The sequence below is a fragment of the Microcaecilia unicolor genome, chromosome 10 (genome assembly GCF_901765095.1).
Source record: "Microcaecilia unicolor chromosome 10, aMicUni1.1, whole genome shotgun sequence".
Taxonomy (NCBI): Eukaryota; Metazoa; Chordata; class Amphibia; order Gymnophiona; family Siphonopidae; genus Microcaecilia; species Microcaecilia unicolor.
This window is the reverse complement of record NC_044040.1, coordinates 181003354-181027414: the sequence shown is the minus strand read 5'-3', so window position 1 is coordinate 181027414 and position 24061 is coordinate 181003354. Positions and strand designations below refer to the sequence as shown.

General features: G+C 45.1%; 1 protein-coding gene across 1 annotated transcript; it reads left to right on the top strand.

Annotated features, from left to right (window-relative positions):
• The first annotated feature begins 9109 nt into the window (after positions 1 to 9109).
• Positions 9110 to 23762, top strand: SIAH2 (siah E3 ubiquitin protein ligase 2). The gene is made up of 2 exons (XM_030216912.1): positions 9110 to 9750; positions 23059 to 23762. Exons 1-2 carry the CDS (start codon positions 9358 to 9360, stop codon positions 23614 to 23616), a joined length of 951 nt encoding a protein of 316 aa, XP_030072772.1. The 5' UTR covers positions 9110 to 9357; the 3' UTR covers positions 23617 to 23762.
• Positions 23763 to 24061: the final 299 nt, after the last annotated feature.

The following is a 24061-nucleotide window of genomic DNA, read 5'->3' as shown; positions in this document are numbered from 1 at the left end:
CACATCCCGATACTGCCAGCTCACAGACAGTATCTGCGATTTCAGCTGGGCGCACGCCACTTCCAGTACTGTGTGCTACCCTTTGGGCTCGCCTCTGCGCCCAGGGTGTTCACAAAGTGCCTAGCTGTGGTAGCAGCGGCGCTTCGCAGGCTGGGGGTGCACGTGTTCCCATATCTCGACGATTGGCTGGTGAAGAACACATCCGAGGCAGGAGCCCTGCAGTCCATGCAGATGACTATTCGCCTCCTGGAGCTACTGGGGTTTGTGATAAATTACCCAAAGTCCCATCTTCTCCCAGTGCAGAAACTCGAATTCATCGGAGCCCTGCTGGATTCTCGGACGGCTCGCGCCTATCTCCCAGAGGCGAGGGCCAACAACTTGTTGTCCCTCGTCTCGCGGGTGCGAGCGTCCCAGCAGATCACAGCTCGGCAGATGTTGAGATTGCTGGGCCACATGGCTTCCACAGTTCATGTGACTCCCATGGCCCGCCTTCACATGAGATCTGCTCAATGGACCCTAGCCTCCCAGTGGTATCAGGCCGCCGGGGGTCTAGAGGACGTGATCCACCTGTCCACGAGTTTTCTCGAATCCCTGTATTGGTGGACGATTTGCTCCAATTTGACTCTGGGACGTCCCTTCCAAATTCCTCAGCCTCAAAAAGTGCTGACCACGGATGCGTCTCTCCTGGGATGGGGAGCTCATGTCGATGGGCTTCACACCCAAGGAAGGTGGTCCCTCCAAGAAAGCGATCTACAGATCAATCTTCTGGAGTTGCGAGCGATCTGGAACGCTCTGAAGGCTTTCAGAGATCGGCTGTCCCACCAAATTATCCAAATTCAGACAGACAATCAGGTTGCCATGTACTATGTCAACAAGCAGGGGGGCACCGGATCTCGCCCCCTGTGTCAGGAAGCCGTCAGCATGTGGCTCTGGGCTCGCCGTCAAGGCATGGTGCTCCAAGCCACATATCTGGCAGGCGTAAACAACAGTCTGGCCGACAGGTTGAGCAGGATTATGCAACCTCACGAGTGGTCGCTCAATTCCCGTGTGGTGCGACAGATCTTCCGGGCGTGGGGCACCCCCCTGGTGGATCTCTTCGCATCTCAAGTGAACCACAAGGTCCCTCAGTTCTGTTCCAGGCTTCAGGCCCACGGCAGACTGGCGTCGGATGCCTTCCTCCTGGATTGGGGGGAAGGTCTGCTGTATGCTTATCCTCCCATTCCTCTGGTGGGGAAGACTTTGTTGAAACTCAAGCAAGACCGAGGCACCATGATTCTGATTGCTCCCTTTTGGCCGCGTCAGATCTGGTTCCCCCTTCTTCTGGAGTTATCCTCCGAAGAACCGTGGAGATTGGAGTGTTTTCCGACCCTCATCACGCAGGACGAAGGGGCTCTGCTGCATCCCAACCTCCAGTCCCTGGCTCTCACGGCCTGGATGTTGAGGGCGTAGACTTTGCCTCTTTGGGTCTGCCAGAGGGTGTCTCCCGCATCTTGCTTGCTTCCAGGAAAGACTCCACTAAGAGAAGTTACTTCTTTCATTGGAGGAGGTTTGCCGTCTGGTGTGACAGCAAGGCCCTAGATCCTCGCTCTTGTCCTACACAGACCCTGCTTGAATACCTTCTCCACTTGTCTGAGTCTGGTCTGAAGACCAACTCCGTAAGGGTTCACCTTAGTGCAATCAGTGCATACCATTACCAAGTGGAAGGTAAGCCGATCTCAGGACAGCCTTTAGTTGTTCGCTTCATGAGAGGTTTGCTTTTGTCAAAGCCCCCTGTCAAGCCTCCTACAGTGTCATGGGATCTCAATGTCGTTCTCACCCAGCTGATGAAACCTCCTTTCGAGCCACTGAATTCCTGCCATCCGAAGTACTTGACCTGGAAGGTCATTTTCTTGGTGGCAGTTACCTCGGCTCGTAGAGTCAGTGAGCTTCAGGCCCTGGTAGCCCAGGCCCCTTACACCAAATTTCATCACAACAGAGTAGTCCTCCGCACTCACCCTAAGTTTCTGCCAAAGGTTGTGTCGGAGTTCCATCTGAACCAGTCAATTGTCTTGCCAACATTCTTTCCCCGTCCTCATTCCTGCCCTGCTGAACGTCAGCTGCACACATTGGACTGCAAGAGAGCATTGGCCTTCTATCTGGAGCGGACACAGCCCCACAGACAGTCCGCCCAATTGTTTGTTTCTTTTGATCCCAACAAGAGGGGAGTGGCTGTAGGGAAACGCACCATATCCAATTGGCTAGCAGATTGCATTTCCTTCACTTACGCCCAGGCTGGGCTGGCTCTTGAGGGTCATGTCACGGCTCATAATGTTAGAGCCATGGCAGCGTCGGTAGCCCACTTGAAGTCAGCCACCATGGAGGAAATTTGCAAAGCTGCGACGTGGTCATCTGTCCACACATTCACATCTCATTACTGCCTGCAGCAGGATACCCGACGTGACAGTCGGTTCGGGCAGTCAGTTCTTCAGAACCTGTTTGGGCTTTAGGATCCAACTCCACCCCCCGAGGGCCCTGTTTGTTCTGTTCCAGGCTACACTCTCAGTTAGTTGGTAAATTTTTTTAGGTCAATCTCAGTTATGTCCTCGCCGTTGCGAGGCCCAATTGACCAATGTTGTTGTTTTGAGTGAGCCTGGGGGCTAGGGATACCCCATCAGTGAGAACAAGCAGCCTGCTTGTCCTCGGAGAAAGCGAATGCTACATACCTGTAGAAGGTATTCTCCGAGGACAGCAGGCTGATTGTTCTCACAAACCCGCCCGCCTCCCCTTTGGAGTTGTGTCTTCCCTTGAAGTGTATTGTCTTGCTACATACTGGACTGGCCGGCTCGAGCCGGTTTCGGGCGGGAAGACGGCCGCGCATGCGCGGTGCGCGCGGGCGCGCGAGGGCTAGCAAAGGACTTTGCTAGTGAAGTTTCCGATTGGAGGGGCTGCCGTGGACGTCACCCATCAGTGAGAACAATCAGCCTGCTGTCCTCGGAGAATACCTTCTACAGGTATGTAGCATTCGCTTTTTATCAAACTCATATTGTATATGGGCCACACTCAGTGTCTGTAAGTAGATTACATGAGACCAATATATCTGCATTTTTGTAAGCCTTCAGAATGAGCTCATAAAGCATATCACATATTAGGTAAACTTTATAAAAGACAGAATGCACTATGATACATCAAACCCACAGAGAAATTACAAAGGGTTAGTATCCAGATGGCTGAAAAATGAGATAATGAAATGTGTGTGGTCTTCTATGAAGCATCTTCAAAAGGAGTACATCAGTGACTGGGCAGACTGCTTTCATCTGCATTCTCAGTTTCTTGTGATACTACATTAATAGGATGCTATTAAAGTTTTGTGACAATAGAACATTCTCATTCACATGATTTCTCTTTCAATGTTCCACAGCAAATGGAAGAGCAAATATCTCTTACTATTTCTGGGATTTTTGTATATTACAAGGCTCAAAGCCCAATGGCATCATCTGACAACCAATAAAACTGCCACCTGTAAAAGACCAACCACCTGCAGCTAAGAACCCACACCTGGATTAGCCTTGCAAGATTTAAAAAAAATCCTCTAAGGTCTGATTATTAGTAACTGTATGTCACTTTTCTGACAAAATATTTTTCTTTAAATAAGATACAAAACTAATGAAGTGTACTTTCCAGAGCACATGCTGTATATAAATGATTTAAAAAATAAAATTCTTAGCAGGATCCTCATGGACCCACTGATAATGTGCTGAAAACTGACTGTGAACAGGACACAAAAAGGATCACTGTGTTAACAAGGCTGCCTAACTTGTTCAACAAGCATGTGAATATTACACCATGGACAGTACAGCACACAATTATTTATTTCAGGTCATTTATACCCCGCCTTTTGCCACAGTTTTGCAGCCCCAAAGCAGCTTACAATGAACTAATTAAAATAAATACATTACAGTAGTTACATAGCATGCACAACATTTTCAAGAGACTTGGAGGCATATTTTCAAAGCACTTAGCCTCCCAAAGTTCCATAGAAACCTATGGAACTTAGCCTCCCAAAGTGCTTTGAAAATAAGCCTGTGCATGTGCAAACTTTTGAAAACACTAAAGTATGCATATAAGTTAACCTCTGCAATTAGAGTTTAAACTTTATAACACAATGCCTGAGTCCAAAACAGAAACTGTTTGAAGTATCCTATGTAATAATTCTCACCTCCAACGTTCTGACTTGCCTGGGACCGTGGCTCATTCCGAGTTGGTCTGCTAGGCTCCGTAGATCAGGCTGACATCACCGTAGCCATTATGATGTCAACTTCAGAACCCGGGGGGGGGGGAAAAAAACATGCCTCACAGCTGATCCATGTCCACAGGAGGGTCGCTGGACATGGGTGGCTGGAAGGGGGGGGCAGGGGAGAGAGGAGGGTCGCTGGACATGGGTGGCTGGAGGGGGGATGGGAGAGAGGAGGGTCACGACATGGGTGGCAGGAGGGGGGCAGGGGAGAGAGGAGGGTCGCTGAACATGGGTGGCTGGATGGGGGCAGGGGAGAGAGGAGGGTCGCTGGACAAGGCTGGCTGCAGTGGGCGCAGGGGGAGAGGAGGGTCACTGGACATGGGTGGCTGCAGGGGAGCCGAGGAAAACCTTGCTAGCGCCCGTTTTATTTGTGTCAGAAATGGGCCTTTTTTACTAGTATTTTATAAAAGAAACATAATTGTTCTCATACTTCACACTAACATTATCGGCTTTTGTCTCACCTAGAATGTAAACCGCACTGAACCCTGGAAAGGGGATATTAGCGGTATACAAGAATTGATTTGATAGATGTCTGTATGCCTTTATAAAATAACTCCCAGAGGCAGTCTGTCCAAAGAAGGTGTTAAAGTGTGTGCATGCTCTATGATATATATTTTATAATATACATGCACACATCGCAACTCAGCCTCTGCTCCACCCAAACTATACCCCCTGGGAATGCCTACACACAGAAGGCTACATTCTCTATATGGCACCAAAAAAACTGGTGCCGAAAAAAAAAGCACTATTTTATAAGCTGCGCTTAAAGTTAGGCACAGGTCATGGAACAGCGCTTATGCCCGGGAATCATGCCTAACTTTAGGTATGACCATGTCCACCAACTGAAACATGGTGCAAATATACACACCTAAATTAGGCATGAACTCCCGTTATTCTATAACAACGTGCGTTAATTTTAGAAATGCCCCGTTCTGCCCAAGCCCCTCCCATTTCCTCACCCCCTTTTTCAGATCACATGTAAATGCCAATTAAATTGAATTAGTGCCAATAATTGCTTGTAAAAAAGCCAATTGCTGCTAATTAGCTCATTGCACAATTTTTGGTGACTTTTACAAAATTAAAGTAGGCACACACTTTTCACGTTTGTATATGTGGAAATACAATTTTATAAAAGCCTTTTCAGCAATTAAACCAAAATGCTTTACAAAATTACTCTCTTAATGTGAATTAATCACAAAACCTTAACACAATTTAGTAAACAGAGGCCTAAAATCCCTGTATGTTCATATACATCATCCTCTTCTGAGAATTCTTAAGAAGTTCTAATAAAATGACTATAACGTTACAATCTATAATGATTCTTTACAGAAATAGAGTCCATTCAAGCAAATACGGTCCTTGGAAATAAAACTGTTGTACTAATAATATGAGGTATCAACAACATACAGTAGAGTAGTGTCTCGCTTATCCAAGCCCCCTCCCTGCCCATCTTCAAGTCTCTGCTTAAAACCCACCTCTTCATTGCTGTGTTCGGCACCTAACTCTTACCGTTCAGTAAATCCAGACTGCCCCAATTTGACCGTTCACTTGTCTTCTAGATTGTAAGCTCTTTGAGCAGGGACTGTCCCTCTATGTAAATTGTACAGCGCTGCGTAACCCTAGTAGCGCTTTAGAAATGTTAAGTAGTAGTAGTAGTACTTATCCGAATATCTCAGTGACATCACAGCACTGTCACTAAGATGTGTGTATGTTTCTCTTTCTCTTTTCCGGCATCACTTTTAGCTAAAAGGTAGCGGTGCTAGGTAAGAGATTCTTGTGCACGTTAAGTTTTAAACTCTTTTTTACTGCTTCTTCTTTTGAAACATGCATTCAATATACTTCTATTTTACCCCAACTTTTCAATTATCCAACAATTTGTCAGTCCAGGTTACATATAATTGAGACTCTACTGTAATTGTTTCCCGTTTTAATTTGAACTAAGAGCTCACTCAATGATAATCAAAAGCGTATAGAATCTAAAAATGGTGAGTCTGGATCATTGATGTTAACATTTGCCCTATATATTCAGAGTAAGTAAACATAATTAAAGCATAATATTTGCTTTAATGTCAAGTAAGCTAAGGCTAACAAAAAAAGAGCCCACCCCCATGCTGATACCACCTCCCAATCTTAGAATACATACATACAATACGCAAAGCAGAGTCTTAGTAACCATGGAAACTTGTTTCACAAGCAAAACATAAATCACTTATTCAAACAAAATATGATTTGTGGAATACACATCAGATTAAATAACTGACAGAGAACTAGACAGGACTGCAGTGCAGCAAGTAAGGAAGCCACCTTTACGTTGCCATGTTTTAACCTCAAACAGAAGACCAATCTACTCAATCAAGATAACACGGGTCATTATCACCCATTCATTATCTCACATTAACTGCCCATGGTAACGGGATGCAAATTAGTTCTATGGCAAATACCTTGCATTAAAAAGTTAGTACATTAGCGCAAACAATTATTATGGCTCCTTGGATTGTACTGAGGCTCATTGGCATATTTTAAGGTGCAATATTTATCCATATGTTCACGATTAATGAGATGATCTACATACTAATGAAGAATATTACCTATTTTGCAGAGACTCCACACTGAAGTTTTGTGATAGCTATATACATATCCCCTCATTATCAGGGCGCTTATATATACACACTGACCCCCTGATTCTATAAAAGTCACAAAATATTGCACTCGTATATTTAGGTGCGGTTTTGATTTGTATGTGCAATTTGATTGAATAGTGAGCCAATTGCATTGTTCCAGAGAGAACTTTCTTCTGGAGTTCATTAAGGGTTTTTTTTATGAAACAGCGGTAATCCCAAAGTGGGCCACCGCTCACTAATCCGGAACTACCGCTGGGCTACCACAGCAGCCCAGCGGTAGTTCCCACCCCCAGCACACACCACTTCCGGGTCTACAAAAATATTTTTACTTTCGGAGCGTGGGTGTTTACCCGGTGGTAATCGAGCAGTGCCGCGTGCTGCCCGATTACTGCCAGGTTAGAGCGGGAGCCCTTACCGCCATCTCAATGGGTAGTGGTAAGTGCTCCCCTGTGACATGGCTGTGCGGCAAGTGGTTCACTTGCCGCACACCCATTTCTTAAAAGACAGCCTTTTACCTGCTGCAGTAAAAGAGGGCCTCAATGCGCATCAAAAACATACGGGTCCCCTTTTACCACAGCTTGGTAAAAGGACCCCTAAGTGCAATCTCCCTCATTCTATAAAGTCAGCACCTAAATGTATGCGCTATTTACACGCTCACATTATAGAATGCTACCACGTAACGCATATGAAGGTTACATATTCGCATATAAGTGGTAATTGGCAATGCGGTATTCTATAATCTTAGCACGCGCACAGTACACAATTGCAAGGGGGGATGTTCACAAGGGCAGGGCAGGGCATGGGCATCTCCCACAAATATGCACATATCATAGAATAGTGTCATTCATGCAACATTTAGGCCTGCGCATTTGCCTCTGCTGTAGATATGGTGTAAATGGGCATGCCTAAATTTTGGTGCTCCAGAATTGGCAGGGAGAAATAGAGATTAAGTACTTCAGTGTTTAAGCATGAAGAAATGGAACCCATGCAGAGTGCCAGATACAACTCTGATCACCTTGTTAGACAGACTGGATTGACCGTGCAGGCCTTCATCTGCCAACATTTACTATGGTACTATGTTATAGTAGTAACAAAATCTGGGTGCCCAGATGCTTTGTTAGAATTCATACTTAGCGCCCAGCATTTTGGCACCCTTTATAGAACTGCCTCAAATCCCTCTAATTCTATAAAAGCCGCCCAATTTGGGGGTGCAATTTAATTGAATAACAAGCCAATTAGTGCCTGTAATTGGCTTTTTAACAAGCAATTATTGGCATTAATTGAAATCAATTCACATGTACACACATACATTTAGGTGTGTAATTCGCACCTAAATTTTACACGTTCCAGACAAATGAATTGTGAGCATCCACCAGCAGGTGGAGATAGAGAACTCATGAGTTATGCCTCATAAGCTCCTGCGTTTAGCAACCAAGCCAGTATTCAATAACAAAACAGTGAAACAGAGTGATTTCAAGCGAACAATAAGGACACACAGGAGGGATCCTCTGTAAGTACTGGACCTTGGTGGAGGAACAGTCAACAGGAGCAATTTGAAGATGGATTAGGTCTGCATACCAAGGATGTCTGGGCCAGTCCAGAGCTACAAGAATGACCTTCCCGGGATGTTGAGAAATATGTCCATCTGCCTTTTGTGCCTTTTTTTTTTGGATCTTTTTCTCTTTCGAAAATGAGCCTCATAGTAACCTATGGGACCCTGTAAAGAATAAGTGCTTTGAAAATGAACCCCGTGGTGTTATGGGGGGGGGGGGGGGGGTCCATCTTAATTTTTCCACCCGGGACTCATTGATTCCTAGTAATTGACTGAACTTCTGCCTCTGCACCAGGTTAGGTTAGCTAGAATTTCAAGACAAGACCTAATCAAAACAAAAGCCCCGCCCCTTCCTGAAAGTAGGGAAACTTCAATAAGCAGTTCTGCCCCCGCCCACCCCCATTCTCATGCAGTTCGGTCGGTCGTTTATCACGAAGAATTAACTACGCTATATGAAAACGCTGTCTGTCCTCGTGTGTACTGACACCTGCTCTGGAACCAATGAGACCGCATGTTGTGTTCCACCCGGGCCCTCCTCTTTCACCCACCTCATCGCCCCGCGCCTTGTTGCTTCCCAGCTCACCAGAACACGCATACGTCACTTATGACATCATCTCGTCCCACACACACTGCTGCGTACGTCGCGCAATCTTCCAGAAGGTGGCGGGGAAGTGGGGGGAAGAGGGAGGCGGGTGCGTTGGAACCGGACAGGTAGGCGGGGAGCGGAAGTTCCGGCCACCAGTAGCGGCGGCGGAGGGTTTATACGATGTATAGCCGTCTTCAGGCTTCCTTTTTCTAATGGGGAATTGTTTTCTCTTTCCCGCGGTTGCTCGGAGCTGATCGCTAGAAGCTGGTTCACTTCGTTACCGTCCCGATCGATCCGCGCGGTTCGATGGTTTGTTCGGACCGCGATGAGCCGCCCGTCCTCCGCCGGACCCAGCGCTAACAAAGCCTGCGGCAAGCAGCAGCAACAACAGCAGCAGCAACAACACACCACCTCTCCCGCCGTGCCAGCCGCGCTCTCGGCAGCATCGGCGGCCGCGGCTCCCCCCGCGGCGGCCGCCGTGATCTCGGGTGCTGGGCCGCTCTCCCCGCAACACCACGAGCTCACGTCGCTCTTCGAGTGTCCCGTGTGCTTCGACTATGTCTTGCCTCCTATTCTCCAGTGTCAGGCGGGACACTTGGTCTGTAACCAATGCCGCCAGAAGCTGAGCTGCTGCCCGACGTGCCGGGGATCCCTCACCCCCAGCATCCGCAACCTGGCGATGGAGAAAGTGGCCTCCGCTGTCCTCTTCCCCTGCAAGGTAAGGGACGTAGTGGCCGGGATGGAACAGGGTTTGGTGTCAACGCTTGGCTTCTCAATAATGGAAGGGAGTGCATTCTTCTGTGTTTATCTCTCGCTCTATCGTGCAGTGATTTTAAGAAGAATGCGTCAAAGAATAAAAAAGTAGCTCGCGAGTTCATGCACAAATGCCTAGATCTTGTTCAGATAGGATTGAAGATATTTCAGAAATGTTCGGAACATACAACTCTAAGCGTAGCTAATGGGAGTTCGGATATAGTCTATTCTACTGTTTTTCTGGACTTTCTACAAGCCTGATCTAAATCTGTTCAAAACGTGTACGTTTTCCAAGAAACATGAGGCATAACCCATGGGACCTATGGCCCCAATCAGAATTGTGGGCTGCTCAATCAACCTTTTTATTTTGCTTTTTTTGGAGGGGGGGAGGATTTCCAGTTATTTCATGAACATTTCTCTTATTGCCCCTTATTACTTTTGTAAAAAGATTCAGCGCTTTAAAAGGGGGCTGGTACAGTCAGCTTTGTATTACACAAGACCAGGCAAAACTACTGCAGGACTTTACAGAAGGCAAGCCACTCACAGAAAAGTCATTAGCATTTCCTTTGTTCAGTTTGTTGAGTAGGAAAGCTAGATGTGTTTTCATCCGGTTTCCCAGGCACTGGAGGTTAAGGTGACTTATGAGAGTTGCACAAAGAGCAGGTGATAGAAATTTTGAATTCATGTAGCAGGGCATATTTATGCAACTTGTTGTCTATGCCCCAGTTTGAAGTGCTTACTATCCTGTGCTTATCTTCAAGGCTTACATGTGGGGCTCACCTTGTATTCCCCCTGAGGTATAGATCATTGTGACAATATTCAGTGTATATATTAATAAAATAAAATGGCTTGATTGCATTCTAACCCTTAAAGGGAGAGAGACTAGCAAAAGTATGTGGTAATCTTTGTTTCAAAGTATTTCATCCTGTGTAACTCTGACTGGAGTGAGCTGTGATATTAAGGAGTCAATCGGCATAATGAAAATAAACTGAGGAAATAAATAGGACCTGCTTGTAAGAGCAAGAGTTAATATTCTCTGAGCCACCAGCATGTTCTAATGCAAGTGTCTTAACATTTTAGAACTATTAACTTGCATAAACTAGCCGATGGTGGTAAAGAAAGCAGCACAAAGCAGTAGATAGGCTTTTGTGCCAAAACATTCAGATCGCTATTTTCGAAACCCATTTTAAGATGGTTTTGTATGCAGTGTGTCCAAATCGTAAGGGAGTGGGATTTGGGCATTCTCAAAACATAGGCGTTTTTCTTCCATAATGGAACAAAGCAAAAACATCCAGGGCTAAAAGACAGTTTGATTTAGACCTGTTTCAGTCACGACTGAGTCGCAAAAAGGTGTCCTAAATGACCAAATAACCACTGGAAGAACCGAGGCATGACCCCCTCTTACTCCCCTAGTGGTCTCTGATGCCCTCCCACCCCCAAAGATGTGAAAAAAACAGTACATACCAGCCTCTATGACCGCTTCAGATGTTATGGCCAGTCCTAATACTGCACTGTAGAGAAGGGAACCCGGGTCCATAGCGCACTCTTGTTATACTTGTTGAAAGTTTGAGCCCACCTAAATTCTACTTTGCCTACATATAGGTGACGCCTGTAGCCATAAGGTGTACAGTTGGATACAGCAGGTTTTTGGTGGGTTTTGGAGGGCTCACAATACAATATAAATAGATAATGTTGAGGTGTGTACCTGGGACCTTTTATGTGAAGTGCACTGCTGTGGCCCCCTAGGGTGCTGTCTGTGTGACCAGTCTACTAAGGATGCTTGTTTTTGGCTTGTAAGTGGCTTGTTTTTGTTAATTTTTCCATTGGATTTTTTTGTTTTCTGAAAATGGTCCTAAAAGATACTGAGCACAAAAACATCTAGCAAATGGCTATTTTCGAAATTAAAAAAAAAAAAATGGCCATTTTCAAACCAGAAAACCATCTGTTTGATACTGGATTTTTTGAATATTTTCCTCAGTGTCCAAAATCAGATTTAGACATCATATCAAAAATGCCCCTCTTCGTATACTATTACATTAAATACACCTCATTTGTATATCAGGGCAGTAGCTGTTAATGAATGATGTTAATGCAGTTTAGTACTTTTGCTCCTAAGTTGGAGGGGGTAAGAAAATAAGGGGGAAAACGCAGGTAGTTGTGAATGAAATTGTATGGGACTAGATCCTGACCCTGGTTCTAACAGAACTGGAAACTTAACAGAACAGTACAAAACTGCTTGTTAAACAAAGATATTAATAGAGAGACTGCTCAGTATACCTGAACAGTCAGTTTGCTGTTTTAAAAGCTCGTTGTCATTGTTTTATTTAGCTCATGCTTTTATGGTAATAGTTCAAGATGAATTATTAATTTTTGTATCTGATGTAATGGAGGGTTAACTGGCTTGCCCAAATTCACAAGGAACATCAGTGAGAGTCGAACCCTGACTTCCTGATTCTCAGCTCGCTACTCTAATAACTAGACTGCTATGCTGCTCCTTTGGACCTTGCTTTTTAAACTTCTTCTAGGATGTGAATTGTGTTCAAATATTGGTACATTGTAACGTTAAACATTGATCTGGTTTGTGTCAACCAAGTTGAATTTTGTTAAAGAAGGAAGATTCCAGGGTACCATACTGAGTTTTTATTCATTCCAACCCAATGGAAGTTGGAAAGAATTATATGTAAGGAGTGAAGAATATCTGAAGCAAAATAACTTGAAAATGTAACAGAACAGGATGAAATTTGGTATAAGTCAAAACCAGTGAAAAGGCACGTTAAGTCAGGTCTATTTTTGAACTTGGACAAGGGGTTCCAGAGAAATAAGCTTCCCCAAAAAATGTTGGTGCATTTTTATGGGAGAAACTGTTGCACCTTGTGTAGCGTAAAAACCTGATCAGGGAATTGCTTCTTTCAGATTTCTTGTCCTCTGCATTCTGCTGTCCAAGTAACAGCCCCAACCCAACCTGTACACCATTGCAATATACAGAAGGCCACCCCATTCAAGGCATGTGCTTGCTTAGTCACCATGCTCACTCACAAGCTGTTGCTACTGCCATATCCAAAACTAGTTACTTCGGGAAAGGTGAATGGGTGGTGGTGGGGTCATCAAAACATTTCATTGCAGATAAGAACTGACCAGGATTTGAAAAGCTATTCTGGTAATTCCAAATGTATACAGTTGTTTGATACGAAAAGTCTACGCTTACTTGAAAAACTGAATATGCTTTCCAGATATAGGGAGTCTTTTTACTAAGGTACGTTAGCGTTTCTAGTTCACGCTAAAAATCAGCTCTCAATAAACGCCAAGACTCTCATAAGTATATAATGGGTGCTTTAGCGTTTAGGGCCAGCTAAAAATATTAGCACACCTCAGTAAAAGACCCCAATAGAATGTCCTTTATTGCAGTCTGTGAGAACACACACAAACAGTGGGTTAAAGGGTAGATGAACTTCCTGGCCTCATGGTTACCCACAGAATTAGAAAATATGAACGCAGACTGCAGAGAAGTCTCCACCAGGGATTGTAAGGTAGTCCTGGAGGGGGGGCACTACTCATTTATTTATTTAGCAGTACTTCAGTGACAACTAATGCAGTTTATGATCTTGCATAATAGTTTATATACTAAATAGTGCTCCAAATAAATGCCTTCTGATTTTTAGTAGGAATTTATTGGTAAATTTGGGATAAGCTCCTTAGGAATTAGTTATGTCAGCTGTCACATCCAGTTTGACACAAAGTCAGCCACTAAAAGCTCCGTGGCTTTTAGTTTCAATTTCATTAGTTGTGGTTCATATGTGTGTGGAGGCTATTTTGCTTGGAGGTAAACTACAGACTTTTATTATTTAGATTATTATATTCTAGCTTAGATGCTGTAGGTTTAGCGGAGGGAGGACGATTCCCTGTAGCCCTCAACTGGTTCACATTCACACAACCAAACTTGAGTTTTTAGCTTCGGCCAAAACCAGGTGGTGTTTTTCAACTGTAGTTTTGATTTTGGCCGAAAGCTTTCAGACCGTTTCAGTGGAAGTTTCGGTCAGCCTGTAATTCATAGTGAGTGCTTTGATGAACGTATATAGAGACGACAGATAACCAGGTACCAGGTCACCATGGTGACTAGAAAATTGCCATCTGGCGTTCAGGATTTTGTGCCTCTTATCACAAGTGCCACTTCTTGAGCAGGAACTTCTCTTCCGTGTGAGTCTGAGCCATGCACTGCAGGGACACTTGCATGGGCTCTGGTTCTCGAATCTCATGAAACCAGTGTGAACGGTCCTGCACCACAAGGCTCAGACTCGCAAGGCTGTGTGGTGCAGGGAGGGGGTAGTTCTTGCTCTACAGATAATTGGATGAGGATTAGGAGGGGAGCAAGAATTAAGACATGCTGGTTGGCTTGTTTGGATGAAGAGTGAGGCACGGTTATTTGGGGAGGGGAACACTGATTGGGTTTTTCTGCAACTGACTTGTAGGGGAGCATCGAGACTGGTTTTACAAAGCTTTCTTTTTCCGTGGACACAGAACGGGATAAACTGCCTTAGTAAATCAGGGACAAAGGAACTGTGGTAGACCTTGAAAGAGGTCCACCACCCCACCTGTTCCTCAACTTCAGTGGAGAGAGAAGAGGGAGCCACTGGCTTTTCAAGGCCCTGATGTATGTGGTTAAATTCAGCTGCGTAAGAGTGAATGAATGCCTTTATACCAGTGATTTATCTTGTGGCACACTTACAAGGTGCAAAATTGTCAAGACACACAGTTTTTTAAGAATGAAAGATGAGAGCTGTTTCCTTTACCTCTGGGAGCTCCGTACTCTAGAGTAGCTGTTACCTGGGGGAGGGGGCGTCAGGAAATTCTTGCCAAAATTCGAACGATTTTCCAATCTGGGGTCTATATTTTGATTTCAATCCTCATTGCTTGTTCTGCTTTCTCTTCTATCCCTGACTCCTCATTCATTCTGGTCTCATTCTCCTTTTTCTGTATTGGTGTGCTCTTATTTGTCTCGTGCCCTCAGAGTAGATATTTTTATATTTTCTCTGCTTCCCTCTTTTTGCATGCTTTCCTCTCTGTTCTCTTCCTTTATTTCCCTGAATTCCTCTCTCCCCATCCACCAAATCCAAGATCCTTTTTCTTACCCCCCCCCCCCCCCTCTCTCTGTCCTTTTCACTCTTTGTTTCCCAGCACATTCTTTTTCTTTCCCTCTCCTCCACTACATTGAAATAATTAGAGGTATTAATGCACAAGAAGGAAAATTTTGCAAAGGAAATGAATCCCCTAGTGGCCTACTTTTTGGCCCTTCCAGTTGCCTCACTTTTTTTTTTTTTCTGCTTTGGCAGCAGGCAGTGATTCACACAGCCTGACTCCTCTCTCTGATGCTTCCCACCTACGGGGAAGCAGGAAGTTACATTACAGAGAAGGCACGGGGGTTGGCACGGGAAGGCTATCTGAATCGCTGCCGCTGCAGACAAAAACTTCCAATACCGGGTCACTGACCGCGGTCGGGACCACAGTACACCGGTTGAGAAACACGATCTAGACTGTGTGACTTGAGGGTCCTGTACCCTCTTGTGGGTTTTGAACAGTTTTGCCTGAATGTTTGCTAGGTGCATGGGACATATGGACCAGTCTAGGTTTCAAACCTGGGATGTTTTTAGGGGTGGAAGGGATGGCAAAGTTGACAATTTTAATATAGGGAATGGCTTATCAATTAAAGTTAGAATATTGCTTTTTGTGGTCTTTTTGTTTTTCTCCCCCCCCCCCCCCCCCAAATACTACTACTTGTAATTTCTAAAGTGCTACTAGACGTACGCAGCGCTGTACACTTGAACATGAAGAGACAGTCCCTGCTCGACAGAGCTTACAATCTAATTAAGACAGACAGAACAAACAAGAGATAAGGGAATATTAAAGTGAGGATGATAAAATAAGGATTCTGAACAAGTGAATAAGGGTTAGGAGTTAAAAGCAGCATGAAAAAGGTGGGCTTTTAGCTTAGATTTGAAGACGGCCAGAGATGGAGCTTGACGTACTGGCTCAGAAAGTCTATTCCAGGCATATGGTGCAGCAAGATAAAAGGAACGGAGTCTGGAGTTAGCAGTGGAGGAGAAGGGTGGAGTTGGAAGATTCTGCTTTAGCCAGAAGAGCCCTAGCCCAAAAGGTGGTAGCTAGGTTCTTAGGCCCTCATGATCAAAAGCAAACTCCGGCGCTAGAGGCTAACGCCATACTAGCACCGGAGTTTGCTGCCGACCCATGATCAGAGCCCTAGAGCGCCTGAAACAACACACTCGAGGGCTCTTAGTGCAAGTAGCATGCAAATGCATGCTAAACAGGGCTTCTAGCGCAATTAGCCTGCAAATGCATGCTAATCAGTGCTTAACGCATTCATCCCCAATGATCAGCAGCCAGCGCGCCAAAGATTGGGTCGCTGGCCGCGGCAAAATCAACGCCAGCTCTGAGCTGGCGTTAGACTTTGCGGATCATTGGGGAGGAATGGTGAGCCCTGTCCAGCATGCAGTTGCATGCTGGCAGGCCCCTGTTCCCCCACCCCCCCCAAAGCAAACGCAAACAGGGGACTGGAGGTCCGGTGGACCTCCGGTCCTCGTCCCCCCCCCCCCCCCCCCGGCGATCCGACCCCCTCCATGCCCAGGGAGGGCTGGAGATCTGGTGGGTCTCCAGCCCCCCCCCCCCCCCGAACCCCCAGAAATCGTGGTGGCCGCCTCCAGCCAAACGCTGTCCCACCCTCCCACCCAGCGATTGGGGGGGGGGGGGGGCTGGAGGTTCGGTGGGTCTCCAAACCCCCAGAAATCGTTGTGGCCGCCTCCGGCCAAAGGCTATCACACACTGTTATCCATCGACGGGGGGGCTGGAGGTCCGGTGGCGCAATTCTCCCGCACTTAAACATGAGCCTGCAAAGAGGTGGGAAAATGTGGGATACAAATGTAATAAATAAAATGATAATCAAAGATAATAGCGCTGCTTAGATTTGCATGCATTATCTTTGATCATCGATGCAGAAAAGCCCTGCGCTGTCCCGGCGCTATTTTTAGGGTGTTGTTTGGAACAGCGTGGGGCTTTTGATCATCTGGGCCTTAGTGTCTGGGAATTTTCCACCCTACCTGACAGCATAAGTTGTTTTTTTGTTTTGTTTTGTTCAGAGAGGTACCCTCCTGGTTTCAGGGGTTCTAAGCAGCACTGTTCACCAGTGGCATCTGATCTCAGAATTTGCAGTAGGCGGAATATTCACCAGGAAACTGTTTCTTCATTTTACTGCCTGCTTTCAAAGTGAAACAAGCCAGTCATGGGCGGAGGTGGGATTGTTTTGAAACTTGTGCGTGTTACAGCATGATTCATTGGATGCTATAATACCATCACTACCTTTCCTTACTCTGAAAAGAACGTGGGAACAGTCTATGCTGGTGAATGTTCCATCTGTGTGGATCCCTCGTTTCTTTAAATATTTGTCTTTTTCAATTCCTCCTGTCTTTCCCCATTCCCATGTCGTTTATTTTTTTTTTAGGGGTGGTTCAGCCTGATGACTTCTTCCTCTGAGACATATACTGATTAGCCATTAGGAACCACCATAGTAATGGCATTTCCCGAACCTGAGCACTACCAGTAGCCTGTCTTCTTGAGATGCTGAATTGAAACAATCCTACAAAGTGCATGGTACCGGAAGTATACGTCAGGTTGCAGTTTTTCCAAACCAGATATTACACGAATGATTGAGTTCTTTTCTAGAGTTATTCATTGCAGTTTTAGAGCAGGTATAGGGGTGTGATTATTTACTTTATGTGAAATGAATGACACTTTAAAAGGAAATTAAGTCATTTTGCATTTTTCCTCTAGTACACTCCCCCACTTTTTTGTACTGTCTGAAGGATCTGTAATCATAGTCCCCACCCCCCTCCTTTCCCTTCCCTCTGCTCCCCCCCCTTTCTCTATTATTCTATCACATATTGTATTTCATTTTTAACTGTATTGTATTTGAATGTTGTAAACCACTCTGAAGGTTTTTCATTTGTGCGGTATAACAAGTATTCCAAGCAGGGCATTAATTCTCACAAGTGGGTGACGCCAACTCGTGTCACCCAGTCCGGGACTTATGATTAGCATAAGTAGAACATTGTAGAGCGCAAGATGTGCTCCACCGCATATGCGTGAGTGCTTTCTCGCCCACTGCAAGAGCACAGTCTCCTCAGTTCTTTTTCTACCGTGGTGAGGAGAGGGTGTTTTGTTTTAACCGTCTCCTCACTTCGCTCTATCCAAAGAGCTTTTATTAGTGCCTTTCAGTGATTTTCTTTCATCCTTTTTTTGTGTTCCCATTGTGGAAACACACACACACACACACACACCCTTTTTTTCCCCCATTTTCCTTAGATTTCTAGTTTACTTTTGCTTGGTTTTAAGTTTCCTTTCTTTTTTTCATTCGGCCGTTTTAGGCCTTTACTTCAGCCAGGATTTTTTCCTTCCTTTTTGTCATGCCTTGCCCCTTTTTCAGGCACCATCGCTTCGTTTAGCCGAGGAAATTTTTCCTTCCATGTCCACGAAGGTTCCCAATGTCTTTAAGCGCTGTACCCAATGCAATCAGACAATCTCTGGGAAAGACACCAATTCTTGGTGCCTTCAGTGTCTCGGGCCCAACCATAGCCCGACTAACTGTATTCTCTGCCTTCGTATGAAAAAGAGGACCCAGGTTTTCAGAGAGGCTCAAGTTCAGTTCCTCAGCATCTAAGGCATCAATGTCGAGCATCACACTGGCATCAGGAGCGTCGGTATTCATGGCTGCTGTTAGACCCTTGGACACTGGGAGCAGTGAAGCATCGAGTGGGTCTCTATCTGCCTCGAGGCCTCCTGCTGTGTAGAGTCCCCGGGACCTTCCATTGTTGGACCCAACCTCAAGGCAACGTGTTGATAACAAGCTTCGGGCTAAGGCCAAGAAGCATCAAGATTTCCCTTGATACGTGGTGCCGGAAGCTCCGGGGCATCGAAGGATTTGGCACCTGAGAAACATCGGCGCCGGGAGGACCGCTCTCCCGCCATATAGGAGGTGCCAATGAGTCATTCTCCCAGCAACCAAGAGCCAGCTCCCACATTGACCTCAGCAATTCTGCAACCTGTGCCTCAACCGACAACCCAGTCTTTCCTGGTGTCTGCCCTCGATCAGCGCATCCGGGCTTTGCTTCCTGAGCTGCTGGATGGCCTTTTGCAACAGTGTGCATTGGCATCGGGTGATTGCACTTACTCTGCTTCCCGTTGCAGCCCTGCTTGGCCCTTAGTCTGCGGTACAGCCTCCGACGCCGCATGCGGCTTCGGTGTCGACTGCCACCTAAGCTGGCACTCCCTTGTCATTGGTGGATGAAGCTTCTCCAGTTGAGGCAGGAACTGACTTCTCAACGCCATTCTCGAGAACATGGCTTCTCCACGTCGAGGCAGGTTCAGTCTTGACACTCCCACCAGAAGGTATGAACTAGAGCTGCCAGTAGAGAAGAGCTTACAGGGGTCAAAACTGCTGTTCCGTTGCTGCTGACAACAGTTAAGGTTTTTGTTTTGTTTTTTTTTTAACTTGTATCCCCCCTCCCTCCCCCCAGGGGTCTGCAGGAACTCCTCCAGTTGGCAGGGGAAGGTTGTTTGGAAAGGTGAAATGTAGTCATACCTGTTACTTTCCTTTCCTTGAGTCCAACTGCACCCATCCTGAGCAACCCCTGGTGAACACCCTGCTGACCGAATATGGTCAAATTTCGATCTCCTCAGCACCGACACAGTTACTCAGGCGATAAAGAAATACTCCCAACAGCCACTGTCAACTGGACATGTGCCCCAGCTACCTAATACAATCTTCCCCCCACCGCTTCATAACAGACCTCACATCCCACTTAAACTTCATGCTTCAGCAGGGTATCTACCCTAAAGAAAAAGGCAACATCTTGCTCATCCCAATACCAAGAAAAAAAATAAACGACATTACCAACTACCACCCAGTAGCATCTATCCCATTAGTAGTCAAACTAATGGAAGGACTGGTGACCAAACAACTCAACGACTACATAAACAAATTTACTATATTACATGAGTCACAATCAGGATTTCGATCCCTACACAGCATGGAAACAGTACTACTAACTCTCCTAACCAAATTCAAGCAGGAAATAGCACTAGGCAAGAACATTCTCCTCCTCCAATTTGACATGTCAAGTGCGTTTGACATGGTTAACCATAAAATACTGCTAAGACTCTTAGACTACTTCGGAATCAGTGGTGGCACTCTCAATTGGATCGAGGGCTTTCTAACCACAAGAACATATCAAATAAAATAAAAAACAAACATATCGTCACAGTGGAAACCAGGCTGCAGAGTACCACAAGGATCACCACTATCACTGATCCTTTTCAACCTCATGATGACTCCACTAGCCAAGACCTTATCCACCCAAGGCCTTAACCCATTTATCTACGCTGATGACGTAACATTATACATCTCCTACAAACATGAACTGGCAGAAATTACCAACAAAATCAAGCTCAGCTTAAACATCATGAACCTGTGGGCAAATGCATTCCAATTAAAACTCAATACAGAAAAAACACACCTCATCATCTCATTGTAATATAACACATACAAACCCACAAACATCAACACCCCAGGATACACCCTCCCAATCTCAGACAGCCTGAAAATTCTCGGAGTAACAATTGACTGTAACCTATCACTAGAGACCCAAGTGAAATCCACCATAAAGAAAATGTTTTTCTCAATGTGGAAACTCAAACGCGTGAAACCATTCTTCCGGAGGGAAATATTTCGTAACCTGATACAGTCAATGGTACTAAGCCACACAGATTACGCTAATTGAATCTATGCGGGATGCAAGGATCAAATCATAAAGAAACTTCAGACTGCCCAAAACACAGCAGCCAGGCTTATATTCGGAAAATGCATTTTGACAGTGCCAAACCACTCCGAGAAAAACTGCACTGGCTACCAATCAAAGAACGCATCACTTTCAAAATCTGCATGACTGTTCATAAAATTATTTACGGCGAGGCACCGGGATACATGACAGACCTCATAGACTTGCCAACCAGAAACACCACAAAATCTACACGATCATACCTAAACTTTCACTACCCAATCAACAAAGGACTCAAATACAAATCCACCTAAGCATCCAGTTTTTCATACTTAAGTGCACAACTGTGGAATGCACTGCCAAAAGCAGTAAAAACTACGTTTGACCACCTAAATTTCCAGACAGCACTAAAGACAGAACTGTTCAAAAGAGCATACCCCACGACCCAACATAAGATACACGGACACTTGCGACAATGTAACCAAAGACCGTAATGGATATTACCTGACTCTTCCTCCCCTCTCCCTAAGCCCCCCCAGCTGTACCTATCATACATGTACCTCACTTTACCACAATAGCGCTTTGAATCAATCCAAACCATGTATTTGTTCATACCGGAATCGGCTAACGGTGATATGTAAGCCACATTGAGCCTGCAAAGAGGTGGGAAAATGTGGGATACAAATGCAACAAATAATAAAATAAAGTGGGGATTGTGTTTCTTTCCTACCAGCAAATGCAGGTAGAGTACTGTTTTTCATTGGCACCACTGGGATATAGATTGGTGTCTCCCGGAACTTTCCATTATGGTACTGCCAAAGTAGTGTAAGATCCTGAGGGCCACACCCAAGCTCCATCTACCTCTGCAGCAAAATTAAGTAAATCAATTAACCTATTCACTGAACTATGAAGAGGCACTGAGCAAAAAGCAGAGAATCCAGTGAGAGTGCCCAAGCTGCAGACTTCCAGGACAGGTCCACAGATGGAAATGGCCTATCACACACAGGACGGAAGAAATCAGCTGTAAATTTCTGCAGGCAAGCACATCTTCTGCCAGCCGGCTTACCCAACCACATGGTCGTCAGACTGCCTGGGCCAGCTCTCCTGGAAGGCTGTGGTCCTCCTGGGCTCCCTAAGGTGTTTCTGCTTAAATTATTTATTTATACATATAGAACTTATAGTCCGTTAATACCTATACAGTTCACTGTGGGTTACACAGTAAGAAATTGAACACAATGTTAAGAATATAATAGTATCATAAAATATACAAAATAAAGTGCCCAAACGCTGTCATAAATAAAAAATAAAGGATCAAAGTTCACCTAGTGCTGTAGGGAGGGGGATGAAGACAGACTTCTCCACAGGCAAGGTTACATTGGGGACTGAGCCTAGTGACAGTCCAGCGGGCACTCTTGGACACTAGCTGGAGGCTCCAGTTCCACACTCTTTCCTTGGTTAGTGGAACCAAGGGCAGGAATGAAACCATTAGGCTGAGCCTAGGATAGCACCAGCCTAAACAATCTTTCTATCTGCTGGAGGTAGAGAAATACAGGAAAGTTCCAGGGGGCACCAACTAATATTCCAGTGATGTCATTGGGGGAAACTCATCTCTACATCTATTGGTAGGAAAGGGATACAATCCTCACTTGTTTAGATTGGTGTGGCTCGGATGATAAGGAAATTAAAATTTTAATATAAACATTTGCCAATTGCAGGATATTACAAAAGGAGGAGAGGAAGAAAATTAATATCTTGGCTAAAGTGTTGGGAGATGAACAGATGATTGCCCTGAAGAGGAGAGTGCATTTGAGAATTAATGCAAGTGAGTTAGTGGGGCTGGAGAAAGGAAGGAAAGGAGGGGATTGATTATGTAAAAGGCATGGGGAGGGTGGAGAGAAGACTTAGGGGGTTTGGGGGTAAGGAAGAAATGGGATTATGCTGGAGATGAGAAAGAGAAGGTGCTACTGTATGAAAAAGGTTGGGAACTTGCTACTTCTGAATGTGTCTTGTCTTTTTTTTTTTTTTTTAACGTTCAATTCTTGGACCTACATTTTTTGGTTATAAATAAGACATTTGTTCAGCTTTTTTCCAAAAGGTCTGGTGTGGTGGTAAGTTTCTACCCTGCAATGCTCAAGCTCCTTCAGAGCCTTTCAGAATAGATTTTCCCTACTCCCTACCCCTCAAAGATACTTTGGAGGGAGGTCAAAAAGGAGCCATGTGCAAGACCCCAGTTGCAAGTCCTGAGAAATCGCTGAAGTGTTTGATACAGTTCTAGCACCCTGAGCCATTGGGTAGCATTTCAGTATGACCATCTGACTCAACCACTTGGAAATGCCATTCATGGAGTCTGAACTATTTGGTTGTTAGTCTGTTACAAATGAAAAGTTAAGTTGCAATCAGTAATGCAGGTGCCTTTTTTTTCCTTCTCTTTTTAGTACGCCTCAACAGGATGCTCCCTGACACTCCACCACACAGAAAAGCCAGACCACGAAGACGTTTGTGAATATCGTCCCTACTCTTGCCCTTGTCCCGGTGCTTCCTGTAAATGGCAGGGCTCCTTAGAAACGGTCATGTCCCATTTAATGCATGCCCACAAGAGCATCACCACCCTCCAAGGGGAGGATATCGTCTTTCTTGCCACAGACATTAACCTGCCAGGAGCTGTCGACTGGGTCATGATGCAGTCTTGTTTTGGTCACCACTTCATGCTAGTGTTGGAGAAACAGGAGAAGTACGAGGGTCACCAGCAGTTCTTTGCTATTGTACTACTTATAGGCACACGCAAGCAAGCTGAGAATTTTGCATACAGACTTGAACTCAATGGGAATCGGCGAAGGCTTACTTGGGAAGCAACACCTCGCTCCATTCACGATGGGGTGGCCGTAGCAATTATGAACAGTGATTGTCTAGTTTTCGATACAGCTATAGCACATCTTTTTGCAGATAATGGAAACCTCGGAATTAATGTAACTATTTCTACATGTTGTCCTTGATGGTGTTTTTGTAGCATTATGGTTGTCTGATACAATGCGTTACATTACATTAAATTTATTTTATGCTATTCATGTACGCCTTCACATGATGTATATAAGTCAACATCTGGTGTTGATATTCTGTTTGATTTGTCATAAGAAGCTAGACAGTGAAATATATATATATATATATATATATATATATATATATATATATAAAGTAGTGTGAGTTCAGACTGTGGAAATTCTTGGGGGCATCTCTGAATATTGTGTTAACCATCAAGGGAATTCTGTGCTTAACATTTCTGTCAGTTTATTGTCCAGCCCCTCTCCCCGGTCTGTTGAATGATTTGTTATACTTTATTTTTGTGCCAGGAGCAATATAGTCAATGTTTTTCACAAATGCCCAATGGGACAGGCTTTGTTTTCACTACCAAGAAGCCCCCTGCCACCCTCGCTAATAAAA

Coding starts and splice junctions, on each gene's coding strand:
- SIAH2 (XM_030216912.1), top strand. CDS start 9,358: ATGAGCCGCCCGTCCTCCGCCGGACCCAGCGCTAACAAAGCCTGCGGC. Junction 9,751..23,058: donor CTGTCCTCTTCCCCTGCAAG/GTAAGGGACGTA, acceptor TTCTCTTTTTAG/TACGCCTCAACAGGATGCTC.